The sequence below is a fragment of the Ochotona curzoniae genome, unplaced genomic scaffold, assembly GCF_017591425.1.
Source record: "Ochotona curzoniae isolate NIBS_2020 unplaced genomic scaffold, NIBS_Ocur_1.0 contig_430, whole genome shotgun sequence".
NCBI classification, from domain to species: Eukaryota; Metazoa; Chordata; class Mammalia; order Lagomorpha; family Ochotonidae; genus Ochotona; species Ochotona curzoniae.
This window is the reverse complement of record NW_024466219.1, coordinates 19898215-19920352: the sequence shown is the minus strand read 5'-3', so window position 1 is coordinate 19920352 and position 22138 is coordinate 19898215. Positions and strand designations below refer to the sequence as shown.

General features: G+C 48.1%; 1 protein-coding gene across 1 annotated transcript; it reads right to left on the bottom strand.

Moving 5' to 3' along the window:
* Positions 1–1270: 1270 nt before the first annotated feature.
* Positions 1271–19528, bottom strand: TRAF5 (TNF receptor associated factor 5). Its single transcript, XM_040985629.1, has 10 exons — positions 18824–19528; positions 17810–17867; positions 15976–16077; positions 14196–14360; positions 13545–13622; positions 13144–13218; positions 11018–11110; positions 6895–7035; positions 5050–5218; positions 1271–3721 (listed from the first exon to the last, which is right to left on the bottom strand). The coding sequence occupies exons 1-10, from the start codon at positions 19039–19041 to the stop codon at positions 3144–3146; spliced, it is 1677 nt and encodes a 558-aa protein (XP_040841563.1). The 5' UTR covers positions 19042–19528; the 3' UTR covers positions 1271–3143.
* Between the last annotated feature and the right edge of the window lie 2610 nt (positions 19529–22138).

Sequence of the window (22138 nt, the reverse complement as noted above, 5' to 3'; positions counted from 1 at the left end):
CATCCCCAGGTGCCGATGTAACCTAACAGCAAGGAGCAATGTCCTCCCCCTCTTCCCCTGCAGACACAGGAGAAAAAGAAAAAGAAAAAAAAAAACTGAAATATTTGTCCCACCCACCTTCCTCCATCCTCCCATCCTCACAGGAGACCTGCATGGGTGTGATTTCTCTCAACTATGAAACAACGTTAAGAAGTAAATTAACGCACACTCACATGAGACAGACACAGAGAAATCTCTTCCATCCATTAGTCCACTACCCCAGGCTGAGCTGCACTGAAGACAGTAGCCCGGGACTCCATCTATATCGTCCATGCAGGTGACAGGGCCTCAAGTGCCTGGGCCTTCATCTGCTGCCTTTCCAAGCACAGTATCGGGACGCTGGGGGCTCCCACTGGCACTCACATATGGGAAACAAAAGTCCCAAGCCAGAGTTTAATTCACTGTGCCACGGCCACTTTTTTAAGAGCAAAGAGGCAGTTGACAGTTGGTAATACAACAGTTGTTCAGGGACCATGTGACAGAATCGTGCCTTGCTGTTCCATTTACACTCAGGACTGGCACTGTGAACTTAACATAACTTGTTTCTCTGAAAATGTCAAATTTGGAGATCAGACATCAAAATACTGATCTATTAATGTACATGATCTTGCATTCACTACGGCCCTTAAATGCCTTGCTCATGGATAGTAATTCCCCCTTTGTACCTACTGCATTGTTTTCTTTCTCACTTAGACCAAAATGGAAATTAAAATGTAAATCATGTTGCTGCAGAATAACTTCAGATCCTAAAAGAGAAAACAGTTTACATGGACCCAGCATGTGTATGTGTATATATTTTTTTTACAGAAAGGAAGAGAAAGACAGAGATCTCCCATCTGCTGGTTTACTCCCCCGAAGTCAGGAGCTTCTTCCCACATGGTGCAGAGGCCCAAGGACTTGAGCCATCCTCCAGTGCTTTCCCAGCACATAAGCAGGTAGCTGGATCAGAAGCTGAGCAGTTGGGTCTCAAATTAGTGCCCAGCACTGCAGACAGAGGACTAGCATGCTACTACACTGTGCCAGCTAAAGGGATATACTTTTAAAAAAACTCCTTTTTATGTGTGTTAAAGACAAATGGTTCTACTCTAGAAAGTCATAGTCTGTGTGCTTATTTCATCACTAATTTTCATGCTTAAGGGACTCAGAACTCTTAAGCAAACCATGGCATGACACACACCTATGTGCAAAGTTGGTTAAAACATAGTCTTTATTTTGACAGGTTCATTTTAAAAAAAATCAAAACCTAAAGACTCATTACAACAATATGATCTTCCACTCAAAGCAGAACATAAAGAGTGACCTTGAACATGACAAGAAATACACAGAACGTGTGGCCATGTAGGCTGGAGTTATGCTTGCTGAGTTGGTCTGCATTGGCATGTTGACCTCCAACTGTGCAACCGAGTGCACCAGCAGCTCCAGCACAGCCCTGGTGGTCTCTGTCCACTGAGCACTGCACCTCTGAATCCAATGCTCAACATGATTCCTGTGGTCTCAGTCTGTACGCCCTGGAGAGTCCAAGCCAAGAGAAGGCTGCTGTCCATCTTAGAAGCCACTCCTGCACCCCATGGTCCTCCTAAACTAGGGATATGATTGTGACCCCAAAGAGCCACTCTACAGTGACCCTTGAACCATGACCCTTCATGGCATGTTCAGGGGAATCGGGTCACTCATGAACAGTGGCAGATGGCACAACAGGGCATAAGGTCTCTGGAAAAGTTGGTGTTTTTTGGCTTTTGGTTTATTATTCGGCTTTGGCTTCTCAGAGCCTTAGGCCCTCATCTTGACTGCCCACACACGCTTGGACCAGTTCAGACAGACAATTAGAACAGGATCTATTTTTGTTCTTTACATGTACTTGGGACTGGCAAAAAACCTGAAAATGTCCATTTTTAGACCAGCTTATGAATTCAAAACGTTTCTCAAAAAGAGGAGAGTAGCTAGCATTGGCACGTCAAGCTGCTACCTACAAAGTTAGCACCTAGCATCAGATCACGTTCAAGTTCCAGCTGTTCCACCTGTGACCTAGCTCTAAACTTACATGCCTGGGAAGGCCACAGAAGCTGGCCCATCACCCCTGTGGAAGGCCCCAGTGGAGTTCTAGGCTCCTGGCTTTGGTCTGAACCACACTTAGCTGCTACAGTCATTTGGGGTCGGGGTGACCCAATGAATGAAACACTCTCTGTTTCTCCCTCCCTGTGTCACAGTGCCCTTCAAATAAATACATCTTTAAAAACAACAACAAAAAAAAAGGAGATATTGCTTGGAGCAATTTCAGTTTTGAAATTGTAACAGTTCTCTTCTTAGGAGGTTTTAGGGACTCTTTGTCCATTTATGGTGTTTTCTCTATCATACACTAAATTCTGCCCATATTCCTCTCAATTTACTGTTATTAACAAACACCTTCAAGCTATTTATGTACATGTATGTACATGTACATTTATTCCATTAAGTCTTATGGAACTGCTATACCTGACCACTGCTAGTCTTTGAAAACAGGTTTTCACATGGTTGCAGTTAGCAGAATCTAAACTTCAGTTAGCTGGATGTAACTCCTTAGAGGTATGGTAATTTAACATCTAACAACAAGAACAACAAGAACAAAAATGTGGCCCCAACCAGGCATATTGTCTCAGTGACTGCATTGCCTCCTACTTAACCGGGGCAGCCTAACTTGTAAAAGATGACTTCGCTCAGTCTAGACTCATCAAGCCAAACAGCAAAATACCAGAGTGTTTTCAGCTGGAAATTCTACAGCCTCCGTGTCCCCAGTAACATGTACTCTTATCCAGCACCCGAGACACTGTGCGGAGCACCAATGAAAGACAGAGTCCCAGCCCCTGCTGTCAAGAAACTCGCCACTTTCCATGACACCAAAATATATAAATAACAAAATACTTAGGGTTAAGTTTCACACTGGGGCAGAGGAAAATGTTAGAAGACATTTCTAAAGCCCTTCTGAAGTCTTAAACTGATTTCTAATCGTAAGGGCAAAAAAGCCAAATACAAATGTGCATTGAGTCTAAACCAGATCAACGGGATTATCCAGTGTATCCTCCATGGTTCTGGATACAAGCTCCCTTTTCTCCCCCTACAAACAGGAGCTACAGGTCTTCCAGGTCAGTTAAATCGACGGCCACTTTGAAGAACAAGGTATCATCTTTGATGTAGGTGTTCTTGGCATGCTCCAAAGTGGAGTGAGCCACAAAGCGGGGACAGCCAGTGGCGATGTTCATCTCCCCATCAGGTCTTTTAAAGCTGCTGCTGTTGGGGTCAGCTTTGAAGGTCTCCATAATATGGTTTTTTTGGCCACTCTGGTCTAAGAGCATCAAGGTCACCCTCTGCCTGAATGGCCACTGCAACAGTGAGTCAAACTCCCCACGCATCACCACAAAGTACAGAGACAGGTGTGTCCCCTTGCCAGACCCGTCCCCGTTCAGGTATGCTCTGGCACACAGCCGGTAGCCACAGCGGCTGGTGTAGAAGGGCTGGCTGAAGATGGACACCGTGTGCCCGTCCACTGCCTCCTTCTTCTTCATCCTGTAGTCGGTCACCTTCCAGATGAGCTTCCCGTTGTAGCAGGCACCCTCCAGGAGCTTGAAGCGCTCTTCATTCTTATTCAGCTGGGCTTTGTGGATATTAATGTGGGCATCGTGTTTACTGGTCTCCCCTTCTAAAACAACTGCGAGACAAGAAAATGAGATCTCATGAGCCTGGAGATGTGTCCATACGGTTTCCCCTGGTGGAATTTCACTGCGTGAAGAGATCCCACACAACCGTGACGTCCTAAAGGTGAACTGAATTCAGCGTCCACGGACAGACGGACTCAGTGGATATCAGGACTTGGCAAGTTGGCATCAAGGCAGCTCGAAGGTGTACTCTAAGAGGAGGGTCCCTCAAGCACAGAAAGGGAAAACACACCGGGCACTCATCGAGTGGGAACCAGCAGGAGACTATGGTTTTCCAACCAGAATGCTTTTAAATATTGAAACATACATATCTCAAATAATGGATTCCACTGCACCTCTTCCTTTAGCTTTCTTATTATTTACCCCTCTGCTTAAAAGTTTTTACTCCTTGGGCCCGGCACAATAGCTTAGTGGCTAAATCCTCACCTTGCATGTGCCAGGATCCCATATGGGTGTTGGTTTGTGTCCCAGCTGCTCCACTTCCCTTCCAGCTCTGTTTCTGGCCTAAAAAAGCAATAGAAGATAGCCCAAACCTTTGGGATCCTGTACCTGCGTGGGAAACCCAAAAGAAGCTCCTGGCTCCTGGCTTCAGATTGGCACCTGGCTCCTGGTTTTTGCAGCCACTAGGGGAGTGAATCAGGGAATGAAAGATCTTTCTCTTTGTCTCTCCTTCTTTCAATAAATATGCCTTTGCAATGAAAATAAATAAATCTTTTTTTTTCAAAGATTTATTTTTTTTTAATTGGAAAGTCAGATATACAGAGAGGAGAGAGATACAGAGAGGAAGATCTTCCGTCCGATGATTCACTCCCCAAGTGACTGCAATGGCTGGTGCTGCGACGGTCCAAAGCCAAGATCCAGGAACTTCCTCCAGGTCCCCCACACGGGTGCAGGATCCCAAGGCTTTGGGCCGTCCTTGACTGCTTTCCCATGCCACAAGCAGGGAGCTGGATGGGAAGTGGAGCTGCCGGGATTAGAACCAGCACCTCTACGGGATCCTGGCACATTCAAGGCAAGGACTTTAGCCATTAGGCCACATTGCCAGGCCCAAAAATAAATAAATCTTAAAAAGAAAAAGTTTCCACTCCCCTTTCTCAGAATTTCCTGGCCTGTCTCTAGCCCTGGATCAAGACCCTCCCTCAGCCTCTCCACTCCCAACCTGCCAGAGCAGCCAAACTCCTGCTGTTTTTTCAAAAACAACAATTGCAGCCATTATTCATTCTGGAGAGAAGTGATGCTCCACTTGGCCGGGTGTTTGCTGGCCTCATAAACACGTGCAGACTCCCGAGTCACCAAGAGACAAGCAAAATATCAGACATACCTAATCTTTGGTCATGGGCTTCTAGCAGGGTTATCTTCTGCTTCACTGTGTCAATGGCTTCCACCAAAGATCTCAGGTCAAATTTGTTTTGTTGCTGGTTAACCATTTGTAACAACTGACGCACCTGAGCTTCCATCCAAGCGGACTTGTCAATGTGACTGGTAAGAACCTTTCAGTACCAAAACAATTATAATGGAAAAAAAAATTTTTAAAGGCATTTTAGTAATTCATTGAGATTAGTTTTTCAACTCAAAACATTTCAGATGTAATCAATGAAAAGTACATATCCAGAATGGGAAAATCAATGAGGACAGTCGAGGTCCTTTGTTGCTCTTGTTCGAAATCTTTGAACTTGTCTTTATCTGATTTTAATCTCTTACTCTAGTTTTCTTCACTTGGACCTCTATCTTGATGTATCTATTCTCTGACTGATGTTCCTCTTATCACTTGCTTCTCTTCTTTGAAGCTGCTCTTATCCATCCCTACTCTGTTGCAATAACAGATTCACCTGTTCAGGCCTGAGCATGTGACAGGTGTGTGACAGACGTCACAGGCCTAACCTTACCATGGCCCTCTTAGGTGGCTCCAGCTTGCCCCAAGGGCCTTCATGCTAACTGGCTGGTCTTATTAGAAAAAGGTCAGAGTTGAGCGGGTAACATGCAAGGTCAAAATTTCATGGGAAATGAAATTAAAATACATTAACTTTCTGGGTTGATATTGGGTGGCCGTTCTCCATGCCCTGATACTGGGTGCAGCTTCTCTCGTTATCTTCCCGCCTCCCGCAAAAAAACAGGAAGCAGAAATAGAAAATTGGGAAATTTTAACACCCACTTTTTCCTAACTTTTGATCCTTCCACCCTGATCAACTATCTAAGCATCATCTAAAATTAAAAAAGAAAAGATACATTAATTTTGGTTGCTAACATTCTTGAAATCCATACAACTCTTTTATTATGCACATTTCCACGAACTTTTTGAGGACTCCTTATGTGCATGGATTTTCAGTGTTTTTTGTACCAAAATAAGCTTATCATTTAATTTAATTTTTCATTTGGATTTTGAGGTACCCTCATATGGTAATTTTTCTTCCTGGATATACATATTCAGCTATATATAAACAACTATACATTTTATATATACAAATACACACAAATATATATATATACACAATGAATTGACCAAATATGGAAATTATATGGCCTAAATTACTAAATTATCTGGATTAATCTAAATTTCAAATATGTTGCCCACACCACATGTCTTGAAATCCTTCTCACTATACATTTTACAATCATGATATATTATTCATCAGGAATTTATTTATGATTATTTAATGTTCATGATTTACAAAGTAAGTCCTTGCCACCTTTTAGTGATGTTTAAAGCATTTTCCTTCTAAAACAATATAACAGTCTTATTTGTTGGCTACAAAATGCAGAACTATAGATGTGCTCAATGAATCTGAAAGTAAAACTGACTCCCTAGTAATTAAAACCCTGAATTCCATAAATTATGTGAAAGTTCGAGATCAGCATTAGAATCGCTGGTACTGTTAAATGTACTAAGTCATCCTAGGCAATACACACCTGCGTGTGCAGAGGCGGAGGACTGAAATCCACGCAGTAGACTGCAGCAGTTCAGCAAGAACACACTCTTACACTCCCACGGCCCAAAATGCTGACAGTGGGCAAATCTGGGGGGAGGATACACTGGTATTCTTTGCACCAACTTATTCTTACAGCTTTTCTATATATTTGCAATATTTCCATTTTATAAAATCAGAGAAAACTCCCTACTGCCAACTGCAAGCAGATCCTAGCTTTGATGAGAAAGGCCACTTCTCACCTGGATGTTGGAGAGGAAGCTTCCATTTTTACCAAACAACTGTGCAAACTGCTTAAATTCCTTTTCAAATTTCTTCACTGTTTCTGCTAGCTGCTGGATTTTACTTTCTTTCTGCTCCAGGCTCTTATACAACTCAGAAATCTAATAACAGAAATGTGGAGAAGGAACAGTGAGATCACCACAGTGCATGCATACAAGTGAGTCCTGCCTTGGTGGGTAAAACATTTCAAGAGGGTTTCCAGGAAAATGTCTGCAAGCAGATTCCTATATAATTCTAGTGAAATATCTGCAGGTGCACTGAAAATACCAGATCCAGAGAAGTTGCCCTCAGCCTTTCCTACACCTGAGCCACCACGAGTGTCCCTGTAACCAGAGTGGCAGCGCTTGAGTGAAATGCTGCATTGGCTCTCTGCATCCACTCAGACTGCACCTGTTAAACTACCACGAGCACTGACCACCGTACCACATGAGATGTTCTATGTAAAAATGTGCTGAATATCTAACATTCCTTTCATCTACTAGTGCTTCTCAGCCCCAAAGAACAGACTGAGTGCTATGTGAGTAGGAATCCCCACTTTGCAGGTAAGGAAACAGAGTGAAGTAACCTGCCCAGCACAGAGGGATAGGCACAGCTCGTGGTAGTCTGCCGCTCGGAGTCTGTAGCCTACTTAAAGGGAACAACCAGAAAGCTAAGCATGAAGCTAGACAACTCTCATAGTCCCACATCCGTCCAACCTGTAACACTGACTGCCCTTAACGCCTAATATACAAAACAGCAACCTCTCCCCATCTCGCCTAGTTTTCATGCCAGTTTCCATCTTCCTTACTTCTCTTCTGGGCAGCAACAATAGCTCCCGATCTGGTCCTACTCAGTCTGGTCCTACACTACACTTTTCTTTTTAGCCAGTTGACTGTTGGCTTTATTGCTGTTGAGCTAGATGGTTTCTTTGCATTTAATTCAGAGGCCCATACCTTGGAAGGAAAAAATTATATCAACAAACGATGACAAATAATGTGGCCGGCACTCCACTGGTTTATGCTAATACAGCCCCTGCCACTGAAAGATCTTTATTTGTATTTTTTATGATACAGTTCCATAGGTATAGGGATCCCCCCCTTCTACTCCACATTATTCCCCCTGCCCCAGCTGTTGTCCACCATGTAATAGTAAGTCCTTCAGCAAGTCACAAGTCTAGCATTCTGCTGTTTAGGCACATCATGGCACTGCAGGTATAGACAATGGCAGAAAGTTTAGTATCCTATTGTCGGGATATATTTACACAGCTTCACTGGGGGAGTCCTTTTCGTAGAGATGCCTACTGCAATGTGTCTTCACTTCCTGGTATGCTAGTCTCCATTATACAGTTCACCTGTGAGAATATACATATTTACCTACGCCACACTTTCTTTTTTCTTTGCTTCTTGCTTTAGTCTTCATCCTCTACTAAGCTGCTTTCTGAGGCTGCACCTCACTTTATTCTTTATTCTGAGTCCAACATGGTGCCTGCTCACGGCGTTAGAGGCAGGGGGAGGGGCACATGTGGTATCTACCTTATCACTGAATGCAAAAATGGCTACAACAATCACGTGATCTCCGGCTCCAGATCTCTCCATGTATACCCCTGTCACCAACTTTCATTTATATCCAACCAAAAGCAAACTCATGCTCCCTGCCCTCCCCTCACCTCTAACCTGCACCATTCTCTCCGCCTCCAGGCTTATTGTATGCCATCACTATCTCCCTTTTAAAATATTTATTTGAAAGACAGAATTACAAAAAGAGAGAGAGGGAGAGTATGCGTGAGAGAATGAATCTTCCATCTGCTGGTCATTCCTCAAACAGAGACATCAGTCAGAGCTTAGCTAGGCCAAAGCCAGGAGCCAGGAGCTCCATCTCCCACTTGAGTGACAGGGACTCAGGTATTTGATCCATCATCTGCTGCTGCACAGGCACAGAAAGCCGGATCAAAGTGGGGTATTCTGGCCTCGAACTGATGCTCCGATAGGGGATGCAGGTGTCACAGGCAGTGGCTTAATGCACTCCGCCACAACTGCATGCCTTTTCTACCTCAAAATCTACTGTGAAGCCCTCTCCCCTTCCTCTTGACCTGGCACGGGTGGAGCCCTCGCCTTCAGCACCACCACCTCCAGCATCGCCCTTCCACCTGAAGCTGGAACGCTCTCAGTGTGCCTGGGCCAAGCTGAGAATGAACTACATGGAAGAGCGGGGAAGGGGTGTGCATCCTCTCCCAGGCAAGCGCGCGGCCGTCCACCTCCAGAGCCTTCTCCCTCAGCAAGGCCCAGTCTGTCCCCCGTGCTCTTGCATTCCACACCAAGCGGCAGCTGGGTAAGGAGCTTCCTCCCGACACACCTCTACGTGGCTCCCTATTACTCAAAACAGTAGCTCAAACTTCTAATCTTTCAATCCTTTTGGACACAAACCAGAGTGTAAACGAATATAACAGTAACTCACGGGATGGACACTGCTTGAAATTTCATGGCTCACATGGAAGCCTGCCGCTCGCTAGCAGGACCTGGCTCCAGCCACTGTTAGTCTCGCCTCGCCCTGGCACTGGATTCATGCTAAAATCCCACCTCCTTGAGCCCACAGGGCCTTGCGCCTTCCTGGTGGCACACAGAGCCCCTGCCGATGGCCTCCCCAACCCAACCTCCTGATGGGTTTGCCTTTCCAACGCGATACTGCTTGAATGCCTGCCCATGAGCAGCCCTCCCACCATGGCGAGAGCCACCTGCCATGGCCTCTGGGCCCCACGCTAAGCTATAGCACATCTGTGGGTTCTCCAAGAGCAGAAAGGCTGTGTCCTTGCTTCAGAGGCCCCAGCAACACACACAGTCCCTGATACATGGTAGGATTTTATAAAGGAATAATTGGACAAATCAGGTAACTGATAAACCAAAAACTCAAGAACGGCTTCTCAACAGGATGCTTTCTACCAAGTGACTGTTTACATTTTATGATTTTCTTTTTAAAGATTTATTTTCTTTTTATTTGAAAGGTAGAGTTACAGAGAGAAGTAGAGACAGAGAGATCTTCCATCTGCTGCTTCACTCTCCAAATGGCTGTCATGGTCAGAGCCGGGCCAACCCAAAGCCAGGGGCCTCCTCTGGGTCTCGCACTTGGGTTCAGGGACCCAAGGACTTGAGACATGCTCTGCTGTCTTCCCTGGCCATAGGCAGGGAGCTGCATCAGAAGTGGAGCAGCTGGGACCCAAACTGGCACATATATAGGATGTTGGCATCACAGACAGAGGCTTAGCCTATCATCCTACGACACTGGCCTCTACTTTCTCTAATTTTATAATCTTCTCCAAGATGTGACTCTGGACCCCAACACACCTATACCCTGTAATATGGAATCAGATGCCATGCACTAGGCCACGGTGGTCAAATTCAGCTTCCTGTCTGAATGGCTATTTTTCTTCCCTATGTAGACTTGAAAAGTTGTGTGCTCTGAGAAGTTCTAACATACCAACTAAGTCCCATAATAACTGCTCAGCAGAATTGGGGCAGGTCTACTCCCCCGCACCATGGCAGGAGCTGCACTTTTCATGTCCCTAGCTGATCACCACCTGGTGATGCACCCACACACTAGCAGCAGGTGGCAAAAGCTTCTCAAAGACAACAGTTCAGACTTTATCACAAAGTGCATCAAACCTGAACTCAGACTTAATTGCAACAAATCAATCCTAAGGTGCCTAGAGCAGGTAGCCAATGACCATTTCAAGACTGACTTTAAGGATACAGAATGCCAGCTAGGCTCCAGGAGCAGCTGAAAAGCACAAAGCTGGGCTGAGACAGGTCGTTCTGGAAAAACCTGGAGAATGCTGGATGAGAAGGACTCCACAGGCTGGCACTGAATTCCTCTGCTTACAACTTAAACATGTCAGAATTTCTTTAAGGGAGGGGCAGGGTCCAAAGACTTCAAAGGCGCTCTCCAGCCGTAATGTTTACAAGTTCCGGGACCTGGGGGGGCCATCTGGGAGGGAAACACCTGCCTGCAATTGACTTATGCTGAAACCAGAGAAAGCTAAAGACAGCCAGGCTTGCTGAAGACACCAGCAAGCCTGTATCCTGCCTCCGTTCCGGGACTCTGGAGCTTTACCTGTTCTTCCAGCTGGAAGTTCTTCTCTAGCACCAGAAGCATGTGTTCCCGCAAGGCCATGTGCTCGTGTTCATGCAAGCTCCCACGCTTCTCCTGCAGGGCCCAGAGAAACACGCCACTGGTGACAGGTTCCCGGGCATGACAGAAGTCATGGGGCAGAGGCCGACGCCCAAGCATAACCACAATGCGGCTCGCATGGCTGACATGCGCACCTGGCTCTGGCTGGTTGCACCCCCCACCACCCCCGACCATGTTCTCTCGGCAGCCGGAGCCACCTGCAATACTTCGTTCAGCGGCCAGAAGGCCAGCAGCAGGAGCCTCAGAGCTGACTCCGCCCTGGTCCAGCAAGTCCACGCACACGGTTGGGAGTGGTCCGGGTCATCTCTCAGCTCCTCCCTGCTTGTGTGGCCTCCAGCTCGATGAAGTCTACACGGTGCTAACAAGCACGTTTCTGTGGTATGGCCCTCATCGTTAGTCACTCTACTGACACAAGCAGAAGGTAGGAAACCTGACTGTAACTTTAGCACTTGCTAATTTGTGGCCTTCAAAATGACAGGATTGGGGTGGGAGTAGTGGCACAGCACATTAAGTCACCTCTTACGACGCTCATATCCCATACTGAAGCACCTGCAATGGGATTCTGCTTCTGCCGCTCTCTTTTTGTTTGTTTAAAATTGCATTTAGCTAGTTATTTGAGAGGCAGAGCTACAAAAAGAGAGAGGGATAGCAATAAAAGACAGAGAGACAGAGATCCTCAACCTGCTGGTTCACTCTGCAAATGGTGGCTATGGCTAGAGCCAGACTGAAGCCAGGAGCCGGGAGCTTCCTCTAGGACTCCCACACAGGTATAGGGGTGCAAGCACTCAGGTCATCCCCAGCTGTTTTCCCAAGTGCACCAGAAGGGTGCTGGATTGGAAGCAGAACAGCTGGGACTCAAATCAGTGCCTACATGTGATACCAGTGTCACAGCTGCAGCCTCACCCACTGTGCCACAACAGTGGCCCCGCCTCTGCTTCTGATCCAGCTCCCTGCTAACGCACGCTCTGGTAGGCAGCAGCAGGTGACCTGAGTGCTTGCGGCCCTGTGAGCTACTTAGGAGATGTGGATGCAGTTCTGGGCTCCTGGCTTCAGCTGGCCTAACCCTAGATAGTGTGGGCATTTGGGAGAATGAACCAGCAGGCAGAAGAGCTCTATCTCTATCTCTCCATCTCTCTCTCTCTCTCTGTCTTTTAAATAAGCAAATAAAATCATAACATTTATTTACAAGAAGCACAGGCTACTTTTCCCCTGGGCATTACACTTTTGGACAGTTGGTGAATAGAACTTAAACTAGTTGAGCTTAGGTAAATGGCCCACTCTTCACAACATAAGTCAGGCCTCATCCAATCACCTGAAGACCTTAAGAGCAAAGACGAAACTTTGCCAAAGAAGTGGCCTTCCTTAAAATGCAGCGCAGACGGGCCGGCATTGTGGAGAGGAGGGTTAAGCTGCTGCCTGCCACATCTGCATCCACATCCACCTGCTGGTTCAAGCTTTACCCACTACATTTGCTTCCTGCTGAATGTGCCTGGGAAGGCAGCAGAGGAAGGCCCAAGTCTGTGGGTCCCTGCCACCTAGGTGGGAGACCAGGAAGAAGCTCCTGGCTTTGGCCCGACCTGGCTCCAGCGATTGGAGGTATCTGGGGAGCAAACCAGTAGAGGAAAGCTCTTTCTCTCCCTCTGTGTTCAGATAAATAAGTCATTTTTTGTTTGTTTTTTTGTTTTGTTTGTTCTAATTGAGCAACGCAGAGACTCTACACGGATAGCCTGAACTCCCAGGCTGCTGGCCTGCCTCTCAGACTCTGGACTTGCCAGCACTCACAACTGTACAAGCCACTTCCTCAAAATCCTTCTCTCCCTGTCTGTCCATTTCTCCTGATAGACATCACCTAAACATCACAGATTTGTTTCATACACACACAGGCACACACCCTTGGTTCCGTTTTTCTGGTGGCTTCTAGTAATTACAGTTCCACACCAGGACAACACAATCACAATCCTCCCAGCTCTCAGAGCCACGTGGCCTTCTTCGTCACCCAATGAGGGACACAGTGAAACGGACAGGCAGAACCAAGGGGCGTTCCTCACCTTCACGGGGCAGCCATACTGCTTAAACGGACAGTCTTGTTCAGCCTCAGGACACACAGCCAGATGTTGGTTCACCTACAAAATGCACAACCACAAGCTCGAGAGATTCAACACTGCTTCTTCAGCCTGCCTGCTGTAACCACAGCAGGTGGGGCACCAGGGTGGCATGGGGAAAAGGGAGGGACTAGAGAGAGAGCTGGATGGCAGGGTGCAGCATTCAAGGGGAGGGGAAGGAAGGGGAGAGGAGAGGAGGGAAGGGTAGAGAAGGGAAGGGAAGACAGACACAGTTCACCTGGGCATCATTTATGCCTTGGGCTGTGCAAATCTATCAAACACACCTTGATGACTACAAAAGTTTTATCTGACAAGAAATCAACATGGATCTTTCTATTTATAGATACCTTTGTTCTTGGGATAATCTGCAAGCACTTATTGGGACATGACACCGGGTACTCAGGACACAGATTTTCCTCATGATTCTAAAACAGAAAGCACAATGAAACACAGCCCCAACACCCTGTCTGGGCCTCTCCAAGCCCACCCAGACATGTCTTATGTGGCCGCCCCCAGTGGGAAATCACAGCCTCTTTCCAAGAAGGATCAAGAGTCTCTGCTTACTTAGGGCCAATGAATTCAACTGCAGTACTAAATTTCCCAGAAATTCCCCATAAGATCAGAGGACACAGGCCTCAAAAGGGGTGATGGTGGGGGCCCAGAAGAAGGTAGACCAGTTAGCTGGCTCCTCCACACACACTCTCTTCCTACACTGAGGTCTGCCTGTCTCCCTGGATGGACAGCAGGAGCCAAGGGCACCTGTTACAGCTGCCTCCTTGAAACTCAGCACGGCCTCTTCTACATCCACAGCAGGTGCACCAAAAGTGCTGTTACCAATGACAACCAAACAAGCCTACTAACAAGAAGGCTTCGTGCTTTCCACAGAACTTCAAGCTGCTTCTTTAGACTTGATTCTGCATGCAAATTAGGTACCCAGCAGCCTGGCTGTGACTGCCAGGGCAGAATTCAGTCCCGTGAAGTTGTGAGTCCTCTTTTACCTGAAGGTTGGTGACCACCACAGCCTTTTTGCAATAGAGGCATTTTTCCTCCCGAAACTGACAGTAGGCACTCAGGTGTTCTTTCAGATCCTTCCGGAGGACGGGCTCCCGACAGGGGTCATGAGAACACGGCACAATCTGGAACTGGCACTGCTGAAGGTGCTCCTACAACAGAGGCTCAGGTCAGTGGAATGCCGAGCGGGGCTCCCTATTGCTTCTCAGTAATGACCTAGGACGGTATTCACATTCTCAGGTCAGTTCTTGGATATTCTCCTGAGGCTTTAGCTGCCATGAACTTACAGTTCCAACTTGCCACTCTCCATCCTCCCCCCAACCACCTGCCAGTACCCAGCAGGACAGAGGTTCCAAGATGGGGCAGACGAGAGAAATAGAAGGAAGAACAGCACCTCCTAACTCAAGGAAAGGAAGGGAGGGGCTGTTCCTGAAGCCTAAAGAGAGAAAGAGAGAGAGTGAGAGCAAGAGTGAGAGAGAGAGGAACTACAGGTTCACAAGTTTAAGAGAAGCCGCAAATGGTCAGGCTGTGAGAACCAGAGATGCCCTGAATTGGAGGATGTGTGGGTTTGCTTGGCCGCACCTGCACGGTGCAAAGGCCAGCCTCAACTTCTAAGAACAGACAAATCTGTGTGGAAAAATAAACAAGCAAACTTTCTGATCACCCAAGTTATCATGAAACTGACCAGCTTGCCAAATGTTAACAAATCTATTGCCCCGAAAGACCCAGGGCTGTTTTCCTCCAGGCCTGCTGGTATGGGCAAGCCATGAGAAACAGAGACCCAGACCAGTGGAGAGAGGGCCGCCCTGTACTCCGGGATCCTCCCACCCGGCCTCCTCAGAGACCCAAGGTCTTCTTCTGACACTTCCTTCTCAGGCTCTTGAACAACAAAGATGGAAAACAGACCATGCTCCCAGCCCGACTGCCTAAAACCAGTGGCAAAGGACTGCCACCTGAGAACACAGAAAATACTCAGACCCCCCAGAAAAGCCCTGGGCAAAGAGGGATGTGAAAAGGGCAGGAAGAGAAGGTTGACTCAGCTGAAAACCGCTGTGCATATCGCGTGGGTTTGAGGTGACCCTCTCAGACACCTCCGAGCCGTTCCCTGGAAGCCAGCACCGCCTGAGTCCCCCTCATTTCCAGGGAGATCACACCCGGCAGGGAGGCGCCTGCGCACTGCCAGCTTTGCCCTTAGCCACTTCTGCCCCTGCCCGGAAGGCGGCTGGAGCAGCTTCAGCTGAGCAGAACAAAACCGCCTGCACCAGCACTTCCCCTACACCTGTTAGCGATGCGAGTCAGAGCTTCACCTTGAAACCACATCCTCTGTCTATGCCCAGTTGTCTGAAATCAGGAGCCCGGGAGGTCAGGGGCCCTGACTACAGCAAACACACACCCACTGCATCCACAGGGACAGCAAGCACCCTGGTGACGGTGTCTTCTGGTATCAGACTCTGGCTCCACCCTGTCCTTGCTTGAGTGCTCTTTTGCCAGCATGTCCCAACCCCCACTTCTGGCTCTAGCTCCCTAGTCCACAGCTGAAGGTAAGGTGCGGGGTGTATGGCTCAGCCTCCACTCCCAAGTTCCTCTTCCCCACCCCAGCCCCCTGTGCTGTGGCACCATCACTAACCAGGCAGCCACATGGGCACCCTCAGAGGGCAACCCTGGGATGCCCTGCAGCAAGCTCAGCCCAGCAGGAGGCACACAGGGGTTTACCACACGTCACTGGACACATGACCACGGCAGATGTCCACCCTGTGCAACACCAACCTGATACCGTCCCAGAATGACTTTGGCGTTACATCCAGGAGCGTTTGCGCAATAGACATATAAATTGAGGACTTCCCTTTTGCAGCAGTTGTCCTTGAACACCTAAAAGATAAATAAGACAGATCTCACACGTTCTAAAGCTTTACAGCAATGCCAGTGCTATTATTAGATCTTAAAAGTCAGTGGAAAATTCCACATAGTGGTAGGAATGGAAATGTCACATTCATCAGTGCACTGAAAGAAAAGTCTGTCACTGACGAACGGCCAAGCACGTGAGCTGTGCGCTCAACACCGGGTGCAGTGGATGGCAGTTAGGAAACCTCAGGGTGAACTTGACCCCACATACCTAAAGGTCAAGGAGGTGGGGCTGCAGCCAAGGGTGATGCAATATGATCAAAAAGTGATACAAAAGCTGTGACTGCATGCTTATGGGGTTCAGTGTGACAAATTTATAGGGCGCAGGGTGAACTGATCAAATCAGGTTTTTAAACAAATTTTGAAATAGCTTAAGTGACATGAGAAACTGCAAAAGTGGCGTTCCTAGGTACTCTTTCTTGGATTTTTTTTCAACCATTTAAAAATAGTAAACTGTTTTCTTAGCTCACAGGCTTTACAAAGGTGGCTGGCTGGCTGGATGTGTCCCATGACAGTAGTGTGCCAACCCCTGGTCTTGCAAGTGAGACAGACACCAAGTCAGCCGAGCCTGTGGGTGTGTATTTGCCAAAGGCAGCATAAGGAGTGCATAGAAGGGGTGAGTCCATCAGGCTGGCTGCCCAGGAGGCTCCCTGGAGGAGGCATGCTTAAACCTCCTGAAGCAGAGGCTTAGAGGAAAAAAAGGGAAATGAAAGGAGGGTTTTAAAAAGAGGTTAGAAAATGGTTTCCTAGATACAGCATCAAAAGAACAAGCAACCAAAAAAAAAAAAAAAAAAACCAACCCTGAACTTCACCAAAATCAACAACTTTCATGTTTCATTAGGAAAGTGAAGACAACCCACAGAATGCGGGGAAAGTACGAGTAAACCATGCATCTCGTAAAAGACGTGTGGACGGCACGCACACGGGAGGAATGCTCACTGTTCAAGAGTTAAGGACAAACTACACAATTCTAAAAATAGGGAAAAGGGGACAGGCCTTCAGCCTCGTGGTTCAGAACCCAGGCCCCATGTCAGAGGGTCTGGGAAACAAACACCTCTGTTTCAACCTCAGCTGCCTGCTGATGTGGCTCCTTGGGACTGAGGGTGGTGAAGATTCAAGTCACTGGCTTCCTGTCACCCAGGACACTTGGGTTGGGTCTCCAGTTCCCCATTTTGCCTTCAGCCTAACCTCAGTCATTGCTGGTGTTCAGGGGTGAACCAGTGGGTACAGGGTCACTTCCTGGGTTAATGACCCTGACAGCAGATGGCCTACTGGCTGTATACTGCTATGAACCTGTGAGAATTCACTTTGTGCAATTGTACATTTTCGAAGGTGAGTTTCACAGTCTAGGAGTTATGGCCCAATCAAGTCACTACGAGACACGCTAATGACAGGGATGCACCTGACAAGAAGGCGAGCTCCAGGAAAGAGGAGGCTGTACTTCTCCCGGCAGCTCGAGCTGGCTGGAGCACGCCTGAGCAGGGACGGAAGGCAAGGCCAGCAGACCGGGGTGCGGAGCAGGTGTGGTCAGTAGAGAGCCAAGCAAAACTCTCAAACCAGAGGAGGAGCAGGGTGAGAATGGCGCCCCGGCACAAAGAGCACAAACTCCAAGAAAGGTTCCCCAGCCTCACTGCTGCTCAGCCCAGGACAGGGACTCCTCATCACCCAGCGCCTGGAGACCAAAGAGGGACGTCCTTACCTCCTGGGGTCTGATAACCTCCTTGTCTACAGGGCAGGTCGGTGCTGCGTTTAATTCTCTAGAGACAAAGAGGAAAGTAAACCCAAAGTCAGGGATTGACCTTGAACAGCCAAGCATTCTCAGGCTTATTAAACACCTGCCTCTGTACACACTACTTCCTCTGTTTACACAGTACACCCAGCTCCTCCTTCTGCACCTCCCCGAGCATACCAGGGATCTGAAAATGCCCCATTCATTCACCAGGACACACAGTCCACTGCTGGCTACCCAGGCAGGCTTCTGAGTCCCCAGTCTTCGCTTGTCATCTGATGCTGTAACGGGTCTCCTTTCCTAATCTGGGACATTATGGAGAGCAGACACCGGGTGCTGTTCCAAGTTATTCCTCCAGTTCTTCACTGCTATAGACCGGAGGGCTTAGCTGAGCCAAGTGTCAGGAGCACATGGGGCCAAGTGCAGGAGCACGCCCACAGGCAAGAGCATGCAGCAACAGCTCACGTTCAAGGCTTGGCAGGGAATGGCATTTGCCTCACTGCCTCTCTACAGAAAACTGACTCTGCGTCCCTCTCAGCTACCTCCTCCCTTAAAGTGACAGCCCAAACAGCATCTGTGGCAGGCAAGTGCCTTCCAGGTGCAATGTCCTTCCCACCTTGAGGCAAGGCCGCTACAACACAGAGCCCATGAGATACAGGCTCTCCCCACCAGGCCACATGCCCAGGTGTCCAGCACTGCTCTCCCACACAAAACAGGTGTCATCTGAATTCTCAGGAACAGTGAGTATCTATAACTGGGTGGCAAAAAAAAAAAAAAAAAAAAAAAAAGAAGTGTTCTTCTAAGGCTCTGTGCAAGGGACCCTGGGTGAGGCCCTCCTCCTATGTGTGGTTCTGTGGCCAACCACAGCAATTCCCAAAACCATGATTACAGTTAAGTGGTCGCGGCTGCCACTCAAGAGTGCCAAGCACACCTCCACGTGGCTCCAGCCTGTGGTGGCCAGGGCCACAGACCCCGCCCACTCACCTCAGGGACAGGATGCAGTGCTGGCAGAAGCGGTGGCCACACCCAGTCTGGTGGGGGTTGTGCAACACTGAGTGGCAGAAGGCACATTTGTAGCGCTCTTCCAATTGCTCCACGAAGTGGTACTCAGTGTTGGGCTCAAAGTCCAAGGAGATGGAATTGCCCGAATTCTGGCGGATGAAACCAAAGGGGATGCCCCCCTGTTCCTCTGGATAAGCCATCCCGAGGCACTACTGGAAGAGAAGGACAGTTACAGGTACTAGCAACTACAGTCAGCAGCGTTAACTACTTGTCTTAAATGAGTGAACACCCACAGTAACCTGGTTATATAACAACCTATTGCCACCAGAGGGCGCCCGCAGAGGTGGGGAAGGCAGGACAGGATGACCTCCAGGGGGACCGACTGCTTCCTCCTATGGCATCATTGCCTTTTGTTGGATGCTAAGCCATCCTGTTAGGTTGGTCATCTTATGACTAGACAACATGTAGCCAGGTGTTAACCACATGATAAGCACATTATTACAGTTTTCTTCCACTTGAAAGAATTGAAACAACTGTTCAATTGCAATTCTTCAGAAAAAAACTTACAAATAACATTTCACTCTCCACACACCCACACGGATACTTAAAGAAATTAACAGAAAACATGGAATAAAAAAGACATCTATTTGGCTGCTGGTGTTGTGGTGCACTGAATAAAGCTAGCATCCCGCGTGGGTGCCAGTTTGAATCCCGGCTGTTCCAATTGCAATCTAGCTCCCTGCTAATGGCCCAAGAAAAGCAGAAGATGGTCCAAGGGCGCGGACTCCTGCCATCTACATGGGAGAGCTGGAGGAAGCTCCTGGCTCCTGGCTTTGGCCTGTCGTAGCCCCAGCTGTTGCCATCTGGGGAGTGAACCAGTGAATTGGAAGATATCTCTCTCTCTCTCTCTCTCTCTCTCTTACTCTGAAGCTCTGACTTCCAAATAAATAAACTATCTCCACATACTACAAGGTAAAATTTATCCTCCATGTTTGAAGTTTCATTGAAAGTAGAAACTAGTCTTCATTTACACATTTGAATGTATTAGATGAAGTGGATTGGAAACGTGCGAAGAGCAGCTTTGAACCTAAATTTTTCCATATAGAATAGTGAATGGAGACCGGCATATAAGATAACTTGGGATCTAAGGAACTTCATTTTTGCGAGTTTGATTCAGTTGTTTCTGTGTTTGAAATACAATTTTTCCATAGGTGGGAAATTTTGAAGTTGTCATGATATAATTCAAGTGAAGATTAACAAAAGCTAGTAAAGTGTAGATTAAGCATCAGTTTATTCAAAAGGGCCTGAAGATGTAAAAAGTGAAGTAGATGGTTTTGAACAGTGGAAGGAATGGCAATATATGGAATCCCTCAAACAAAAATGTATTAACTTGAAATAATTTTGTCTTATGTTAAACAGTGTATATATAAAAAACCTTTGGTACCTGCACCATGGCACATCGGGCTAATCCCCTGGAGCACTGGCATTCCCTATGGCTACAGGGCCTAGCCCAGCTATTCCACTTCCCATCCAGCTCCCTGCTAATGGCCTGGGAAAGCAGCAGAGGACGGCCCGAGTCCTTGACCCTCTGTACCTGCATGGCAGACCTGGAGGAAGCTCTTGGCTCCCAGATTTGCACAGGCCCAGTTCTGTGAGTCAACCATCAAATGGAAGATCTCTCTCTCTGCTTTCCTTCCTCCCCTTCTTCTTTCTCTCTTTCAAATAAAAATAGATCTTTATGCATATATAAATAAATCTTTTAAAAAATAAACTTCCCACTGGTTTGTAAAATAAAATATTTATTTTGGTGCAAAACAGTTTTGAAATCCATGCATGGCTATTTCATATGTGTTTTCCAGGAACCTTCTGGAGCACCCCCGACACAGGCTGGACAGCCGTGTCCCCCCAGGCCTCCCCAGGCCGTTCCAAGCCTGATGTGATGCAAAGAGGAGGGCCTCGGCAGGTGACATGCTCACGTGGTGCAGCCCTCGTGGGTGGCACCCATGCCATTGCACAGGAGCTCTTGTGACAACACAGAACCCTGCCCAGCTCCCGTGACAGTGGGAAACAGGTCCCTGCATCTGCTGTAGCAGTGTGAACTGACTCAGCAAGCACCCAGCCACGTCATTTCTAACCTGAACTAAGCACTGGCCCTCCGACTACTTCCGCCTGCACTCTGCACTATGAGGGCTCTCTGAAAGTCTGCGGGAAACACAATTCAAGGTTACCTAGGCTCTGTTCTGAAAACTTGATGGATTGATTGATTGGAAAGGCAGTGACAGAACAACAGGAAGAGGGAGACAGCCAGAGGTCTCCCATCCTCTGCTTCACTTCCCAACAGGCTCTAACAGCTGGGGCCAGGCCAGGACAAAGCCAGCAGCTAGCAACACCATCTGAGTCTCCCAACAGGGACAATGGGGGTCCAACTACTCGAACTACCTTCCACTGCTCTCCAAGGCATATTATGTGATAACTGGATGCGAAGCAGAACAGCCAGGAAATGAACCAGGGCTGTCATTTGGGGTGTAGGCATCACAAACAGTAGTTTGACCCACTTAGCCTTTTTCCAGTAAGGACTTCCCACTCCCTTTGTATGCGTGACCTTCACTTCCAGGGCTCCACCCCATCAGATTCTGGGACATGTCTCAGGACCCTCTGCACCCACCGCTGGCCCCTCTCTGTGGGCGTGGAGGGGACAGCACCTGCAGGCTTGCCTCAGGGCACAGAGCACAGTCAACTGCCTCTTTTCAGCAAAGCAGCTTTGACCCGGCAGGGCTTGGCAGACAAGGGCATTTGTTTTTTAATCCTGAGGATTGAGACCCCTTGTGCATGTGTTTCCTGTCAAACCTCAGGGGCAGGTGAGTGCTGTGGCACACGAGTGTTCCCCTTAGCGGACTACTTAAAGCTAAGGGGAAGATGCATAGCCCATGATTCACACACACAGCCCTGACACCCAAGGCTGGAGAGCTCTCAGGGAACCCAAAGGTCCGACGTCGGGTGGTCCCAGGCTGCCCCCATTCCCTTCTCACGTGCTCCGTGCTCCTCTAGTCTCCCTGTGGCCAGGTCCAAGTCTGTTTGACACAGTCGTATGCAGTGGGCAAGTCTGGGTGCTCAGAGCATGATGCAGTGGCCTCCCTCCATTCTAACCTCTTCCACCACAAGCAGCTACTGCACTCCTGTGCGTGTGTGTGTGTGTGTGCGTGTGTGTGTGTGTGTGCGTGTGTGTGTGTGCTGCTGTCTAGAACAACAGCTTCACACCTGTAGTCCAGGCCTTGCCCCCACCCAACGCTAGTTGCT